The sequence below is a fragment of the Sceloporus undulatus genome, chromosome 5 (genome assembly GCF_019175285.1).
Source record: "Sceloporus undulatus isolate JIND9_A2432 ecotype Alabama chromosome 5, SceUnd_v1.1, whole genome shotgun sequence".
Taxonomy (NCBI): domain Eukaryota; kingdom Metazoa; phylum Chordata; class Lepidosauria; order Squamata; family Phrynosomatidae; genus Sceloporus; species Sceloporus undulatus.
In genome coordinates, this window is record NC_056526.1 from 129,779,098 (window position 1) to 129,787,185 (window position 8,088).

The following is an 8,088-nucleotide window of genomic DNA, read 5'->3' on the forward strand; positions in this document are numbered from 1 at the left end:
TCAGGATGTATATTTTGTGCAACCTTGTGACTGGATTTGTCTGTAAGCCTATGCTTTCCAGTTTGATATTAGCCATATCTTCTCCAAGCAGAGCAGCGAAGTCTGAGCCCTCTTCAATGAGAGTTGCTTCTGTGGTCCTGCGTCGAAATAGGAACCATCTGTAAACTGTCAGTCTGCAAACACCAACTCATTTGCAAGAAAAATAATACCCAGAAAGGGGTCAGACTGATTTACAAAAACAGAATAAGACCATAACCCTACGTAAATTTACACAGATGGTCCAATGAGTTCAGTAGGACTTACTCCTGAGTAAGTGTATATAACGGCACGCTTCGGATTGGACTTTCGCTTAGCATCGTATCAGAAGAATTGAAAATGATAATGCCACTTGTTTTCAGATAACATTTGGTGTTAATGTTTTAACGTTGTCTCTTGTAAATTTTTCTCATCGTGGTAATTCCTACTGTTCGGTGTGCATCATATTTATTGTCCTCTGTGGAATATAGGTGTTTCATTGCCATTTTATAAACAGGGGATCCAGCACATAGAGAAGAGAAACATTGGTCTGATACAGACAGGCCAAAATAAAGCTGCTTCGAGTCACTTTGCAAGTACTGTATGCTGTTTAAATGATACATGCATCCTAAGAGTCCAGAAGGACTCCTAAGGACTGGAGTGCAGCTTTGGTGCAGCTTCCAGACTCTTAGGGCGCATGCATCATTGAAACACCATGCCTCCAAAGTGACCCGAAGCAGCTTTATTTCGGCCTGTCTGTATAGGGTTATGCAGAGCATAAAACTGAGTCTTGAGTTCCACAGACGTTTCTTTGAGCCAGACTCCTGCCACATTGTGAAAAACGTCAAGCAGCTGCACTTCATTTCATATTAATTCATATCTTTTTTGCTTTTTCCCCAAACAGGTCATCTTAGAGACGATGGACATTATCTTTAGAATAAGAGGAGGCCTGGATCTTGCCTTCCAACTGGCCACTACTGACGGTGCGTCCCTATAGCTACTAGACACTAACACTTACAGTATTAGTAATATTTCTATAGAAAAATGTTAATGGGCTTCATTGACAGGCTCATTTTAAAACCACTGGGTCAGCAAAACATGGTTCATTTCATCCAAATTGGGACATGCAATAGGTTTTTGGGTCGTCTGGGTACGTGTAATTTTCAGAGCTTGGAAAAATTGGGGGTTTTGCACTATAGGGTAACATATCCAGAAACACTCACTGCTGCTGTGATATACAAGGACTGACATTGCTATCACTGGCCTTATCAGGCAAGGATCCCTACTTGATGGTGAAGCTGCACAGAAGACTGACACGTTGGTGGCTTCATGGGCAGCATTCTAAGGGTTACTCCTATGGTATGTTAACAAGAAAAGCAGCACAGGCCTGTACCAGTGTTTAGTGAATGATTCTCTTGGGAAATGGTTTGGAGCTCGACAACTGTGTGGGTGCACCTACACTATAGAAATAATTCAGTTCAACGTCACTGTAAGCACTAAGTTTTACAAAGTCTTTAGCCTTCTCTGCCAAAGAGTGCTGATGCCTCACCAAACTACAAATCCCAGTATTCTATAGGATGGAGCCATGGCAATTAAAGTGGTATTGAACTTCATTTTTTCTTCATTGTAGATGTAGCCCTACTTTCTGAGTGTGGGATTCCACAAGGAAATAGTAGAGAACATGCCCTGGTTCAATCCATGGCTTCTCTGGTTAAAAGGGCCAGGCAGCAAGATCCACTGGAAAAATGCAACCACTAAGAGTAGACTGTAGAAGGACAAATGATCTCACATAGTGCTTGGCAACTTTGTTATGTTCAGATATTTCAGGGTAGCTCTCTTTTTAAATAAAACAACTGAAGCGGATGTATACTTTGTGACCCAACAGACCACTCGATTTGAAATCCCTGTTGAAAATAATAGTGCTCCCATGTAAACATGCTTGAGGATACAGTGTGTAAATCTGAGGTGCCTGTAGGGTAATGTTAGATGTTTGTTTTTATATGTGCCTTTCATTACCTGAACAATTTTCCCATTCTGTATTTTCTGTCTTGAGGGCAGGGAACTTTTGAACATTGGCATTTTCTGGGTCCCTTTTGGGGAGCTGTTAGGCTGCTCAGAAGCCCATCTTTTATTTAAAAATACTTTTTTATTCATGGAATATAATACCAGATTATAAACAAAACTTTAAAGCCAATTTGACAAGTAATAAATCAGTTTGGTGGTGGTGGGGTATCAAGACTTGGGGTCCTCATTTCATAACTGAGGATAGCTGTTATAGCTTAGGGGAACAGAAGTGCAACATTATTCTTCTTGGTATTAGCTGTTAATGAAAATGCAGTACTGGAAATCCTAAATATGCTTACTCAGAAACAAAACTCTCTGTGTTCAGTGGGGCTTATTCACTTAGAAATGTTTAGACAATGCGTCTTGTCATCGGCTATTAATGGCCAGAGTGAACAAGCCTCCTCCTTTCTTTGATGCCACCATCCACTCAAAGTTTTTTCCCCCTTTTCTCTTTGTTTCAGAATCTTCAACAAAAGAAGCAATAAAATATGTTTTCAGTGACCTTTCAACAAAATTAGCTTCAGATGTGCTGGTGTTCAGGATCCGTCATAGCTCAGTATATCTGTGGCCAAATAGTGGGAAATACTCAGTTGCCACTGAGCTTTCAGATGACTCTGCTTGTAAGGAGATACTGCAGTTCATTCGGTAAGTATGAGCAAGAAAAACAACAAAAGGAATGTTAAAGGGAGTTGGTATTACGATAATTCCTTATTATAAGTTGATTTTACCACTGTTTTCCAGGTTTCAGCAAGAAGATGAGACTAAACGCAGGTTTTTTAAAAAGAAAGACAAAAAGTTACATGAATCAGTACGTATACCTTTTCTTCTTCTGACTTTGTAGAGCTGAACACAAAAAAGAGAGGCTATTTAAAATATTATTTACGTATTTATTTATTACAATATTTCTGTCACTCCCTATAGCAAAAGATCTCAGGGTGACCTATGAGTAAAAACAATGCAAACCAGTAAAAAGAGTTCAAAACAATAAAAATAGACTAAAGGGATATTAAATACAATTAACCTATTAAAACAGATTTATTTATTTGTTTCATTTCTATGCCGCCTTTCTCCTAGAAAGGGACCCAAGGCAGTTCACAAATAAAACCATTTTAAAACTTTACAATAAAATAAAATAAAAAACCCAATTAAAATCAACTAGCTGAAACCAGTATATAATTACATAAACACATAAAAGTAAAAAACATAACTAAAGCACATACCCTATAGAAAAGCCTCCTTGATTAAGAGCCTGCTTCACTAAAAACAAAAATTAAATCATTTAAAAAAAATTAAATAAGATTAAAGAATAAAAAAGATTAAAACAATTTAAAACCTTCAAAGGAATCAGTGACACCCAAAGACTTTATTGCAGCCATGTTTTTACTTGGCACCTAAATGAAACCAGTGCTAGTGCCAATTATGTTTCTAAGGGCAGGATGTTCTACAGTTGGTTGGCTGTGACTATGAAGGCCCTCTAACACATCTTCACACAGTGTATTGACTTCACAGGTGAGACACAGAGAAGGATCTCCCAGCAGATCTCAGCCCTCAAACAGGCATATATAGGGAGAGGTGCTTCCTCAAATATTGAGGTCCCAAACTATTTAGAGCTTTAAATGTCAGCATAAGCACCTGAAATGTGCTGGCGGCCGGTGTAATAGTTTTGTTTTTATAGCAGAAATGGATATGTATGGATTAGTGTGCAGAATCAAGTCTGCAGTAGATGATGTTGAAATTATAACGTTTTCAGCACACATCTACCCATAACATTGGAATAACATCTCTGAATTCCTAATATAGTGTTGGTGTAAGCAACACTTGATCTCCAGCCCCCATTGCTACTTTTTAATTGGCCCAGTCTTGAGGTGAAACTAAAGGTATTAGCTGTTGTTTATTTTACAGGCAGCAATAGGACCACCAAGCTTGGAATGCTGCTATGATATAACTGGGGAAGGGCTGTTAACCTTTTTTAAGTGCTGTTTTTCTGATCTAAATTTCTCTCCTCAAGTTGCTACTTCCCCAAACGCACTAGACTAAGATGGTTCAGTCTGTAATTTGTACCTTTATTATTTGCAGCAGCCTATAGTAAATATAGATCTTATGCTAGAAATGACTACTTCATCAGAAGCTCTGGCTCCAGTCATTGAAAAAGAGAACAAGGGGCATCACTACATAAGCATGACCTTGCCGGTTGATGCTGTTGTCTCTGTGTCTCCCGAAGAAATGTGGCGGAAGTAAGTAATGCATAAATGTACTTGTATGTTTTCTTTAATTTGTTTTATATTGCTATATAATCCATGTTCTTCGGCCTTTGAGAGGTTTCAGGGCTTCAGGGCTTACTCATGTTTGGTCTCCTTTAAAATTAAGATTCCAGGCAGCTCATGGTGTTTGGAAAGAACATTGTTTCTTATTAAAATATTCAAGTTGAGATGCAAGTAGATAAATAGGTACTGCTTCGGTGGGAAGGTAACAGTGTTCAGAGCAGTCATGCTGGCCACATGACCACCAGAGCGGTCCTCGGACAACACTAGCTTAATAACAGAGATGAGCATCGCTACCTACAGTTGGTTATGACTAGACATTCACGTCAAGGGACTAACTTTACCTTTAGTATTAAATACTTCAACAAGTACCCCAAAGTTTTCAGCTCTCATGTCAGCCTCCTGAAGTGTTTTGAAGGGTCAGCCTGACTCTTTGCTGTCTTTACAGTTTCTATACACACAGCTTGATAATATGATCCTCAGCTGAAGCTGGGGAAAGAATGTCATGTCCCTTTCTTCTAAGTGGTTCTCTGGCTCCAGAACAATCTTCGAGGTTTTTTTTGTAGTCAGACTTAAAACCAAGAATTGACATTATTAGCCTAATATCCAAAACAGAGAAAGTTGGCCAAGATGTTTCTTTGCTGTTCTATAGCGGTATAGAAATAAAACTTATTATTATTATTATTATTATTATTATTATGATGTAATTCCTCCTCCATCTACTTTTATGCCTTTTTGTTCCTTTTTAAAGTCACAGAATCAGAGTTGAAAGGGACGCTAGGGGCCATAGAAGCCATCCAACTCAGTCCCATCTTATAACAGTATGATGTTTCTGTATCTACCATATAAAGACGGACAACTATCACATACATCTTTCTGCTGAATTTCATAATATTCCTAAATATAAAGTTGTATCATTCTTGTTGAGTTTTAATCTTGTTACTAAAGAGGACAAACTAAAGAATAAGCTCGAGCAAAAAGCATCATCCTATGGCTGATCTTGCATGATATATGTATTTAGAAAGCTGGAGGAAAAGAGATAAAAGAATATAATTTTTTTGTTTGCATGCACCGTTGAACCTTTTGTAATCATTTTGTTGTTAAATATGACAAATATGTCACTGTGTTGTAACCAATGGAAAAAATGGAATAATTATGTATGTATACGTTGTGCTTTGTGTGACTATAATGGAGAATATTAATAATCACAACTGATCGTGCGTAAATTGACACCATGAACAGGGCAATTCACACCTTGCTTGGTCAACACTCATGATCTCTTACACACATTTGACAGTCAAGAAATAGAGGCACATACTGGCCTCTGCTCTCAGACAGAGGAAAAGAACCACTGCTCCCTCATCAGTTTTGCTTATTGCAATTTGTTTATCGCTCCCCAGACAGAAAAAGCACTGAGCTCCAATTGGTAATTGCACAGGAACTGGAGACTTAAAGGAAAGCGCATTCTGCCCCCATCCATTGGCCAGGGAAATAGGAACTGCTTGACTATGCAGGTGTTGCATACAGGTTTTACTACACTTTGTTGTAAGACAATTTGAGGGTCGTTTCATTGAAAGACAGGATATAAACCTCTAAACCAGTGATTCTCAAACTTTGGCCCTCCAGGTGTTTTGGACTTCAACTCTCAGGAGCCTTAGCCAGCAGTCAGGAATTCTGGGAACTGAAGTCCAAAACATCTGGAGGACCAGTGTTGGGGAGCCACTGCTCTAAATAAATGAATAAACTTTTCCTTCAGCATACAGAGTCGGCCCTCTGTATCCACAGATTCTTGATCCATGGATTCAACCATTAACACTTGAGAATATTCATGACATATATAAATTCAAAAAAGCAAAGCTTGATTTTGCTATTTTATATACGGAGCATCATTTTACTATGCCATTGTATTTAACTGGACTTGAGGATCCATGGATTGTGGTATCCATGTGAGTTCCTGGAACCAAACCCCAGCAGTTACCAACGATCCACAGTAAACCAGTGCAGCCTTAGAGGAATGCAAAGGCAAATTCCCTTTGAAAAAATCTTGCTAAGAAACACCCGTGATAGGTTCACCTTAAGGTTGCCACAAGTCGGAAATGACTTGAAGGCACATAACAACAGCTGAAATATCCCTTGGCCAATACACTTTCTCCAACATTCATTGATAATGGTTATTATTTATTTTGATCGGCAAGTAAAAAATCCTTTCAATGCCTTCAGTGTGTCATCCTGGCTTTGTGCATATAATAGGTGTTCATGCACATTCACCAGTGAGCTTACATTAACTCCAAAATAAATAGAAAGTATTTGTAGAGTGAGGCAGAACTACTTATTAGGGGAATCCCTGTCCTCTCTGAATTCATGGACATTAATGAATAGAAAGTGACAGAGTGTCATTGCTTTTTTGGTGTTCTGTTTTTTAAATGGTTTCTGTGGTATCTTGCAGTGCACGAAGTCTTCTGGTGAATGCAATTCACACACAGCTAACTGACATGGAAAAGTGCATTTTAAAATATATGAAAGGAACATCGGTTGTGGTTCCAGAACAATTCCATTTCATGTTACCAGGAAAAAAGCATCTTGTAACTATTTCATATCCAACTGGCATTTCTGATAATCAGCTAGAGACTTACAGACAGGTACATCTTATGTTAAAAGATTGTTCGGATGATATTGGCTGAAATATTAATAATTTACATTTATTAATATTTGTTAATAATTTGTATTTATTAATAATTAGTATTTATTAATTATGTGATGAAGCAGACAGCCCCGTAGGAGCAGCCTGTGGCCATGATCACACTGCCCACTTTCAAAACAGGCTGCCACTGTGGTACCAAGCTGGTGCTGCCAGGAGCTGGATTTTTCCTGCTCCTTTTTGATCCATTCCAAAGGACCGGATTGCAACTCTGGAGTGGCTTCTGGCCACTTTGGGGGCATGTGTCATCTGAATTCCATGCCCCACGAAGCAGCCAGAAGCCACTTCTTTTGGCCCATGTATATCAGGCCTATATGTCTTATGATTATTACTCTGTAATTGCTTTCATGGAAGTAAGTTTGTGTTGTAAGGGGCTTTGCACACTGGCCATTAAGGCTGGCCACGGGTGGAGTCAAGGCATGGCGTCCACATGATGCATGTCCTGACTCCGCCCCCCGGGCAGTGAGATGCCACACGTCACTCTACATGGCATGTGGTGTCATGGTACTCCTTGGCACTGCATCCAAAAGACGCAGTGCCAAAGGAGCTCCTTAAAGCCATGGCACCATGGAAAGGCCAGATCAGGGCCACAGCGTGTGGTTGCTGCAGTCCAGATCCAGCACAGCTTGTGGTTGCTGCAGTCCAGATCCAGCACAGCTGGAGGTGGCTGCAGGATGCCCCTTAGGGGTTGTCTGCACAGCCTCATAGAGTTCTTTTTGAGTCCTTTGTACAGGAATTGATTTTGCAAGGTCGCCCCTATTTAAAAACGTCAGTGTGTGGTGAATAATGTTGACCAGTGGCTCTCTAATGGATTGTCATTGCAACTACACTTTGATAGTTGATGTTTATTCTTTGTAACTGGTTTTCTTATGATGTAAAGAAGCTTTTAACAAAAATAATTTTGGTTGAAGGTTGTTCACACTGTATTGCTTCTTGTTATTTTCTTTACATAAATTATCTTTGACTACATTGCTATTCCTTAGTCAGTGTGCTGTGCACGCAGTTACTCAGGTCCTGAACAGCATGATAAATCCATGACTACTGCCAAGA

At 39.3% G+C, this 8,088-nt stretch overlaps 1 protein-coding gene across 2 annotated transcripts; it reads left to right on the top strand.

Annotated features, from left to right (window-relative positions):
* The first annotated feature begins 887 nt into the window (after window positions 1–887).
* On the top strand, window positions 888–7,036 carry LOC121930383 (ufm1-specific protease 2-like). Of its 2 annotated transcripts, none has more exons than XM_042466613.1 (5): window positions 888–998; window positions 2,541–2,724; window positions 2,821–2,887; window positions 4,156–4,313; window positions 6,787–7,036. In XM_042466613.1, exons 1-5 carry the CDS (start codon window positions 935–937, stop codon window positions 7,019–7,021), a joined length of 708 nt encoding a protein of 235 aa, XP_042322547.1. In that variant the 5' UTR covers window positions 888–934; the 3' UTR covers window positions 7,022–7,036. The 2 variants fall into 2 exon arrangements, with proteins under 2 accessions (XP_042322547.1, XP_042322548.1); XM_042466614.1 differs by lacking the exon at window positions 6,787–7,036 and adding an exon at window positions 5,741–5,953.
* The last annotated feature ends 1,052 nt before the right edge of the window (window positions 7,037–8,088 follow it).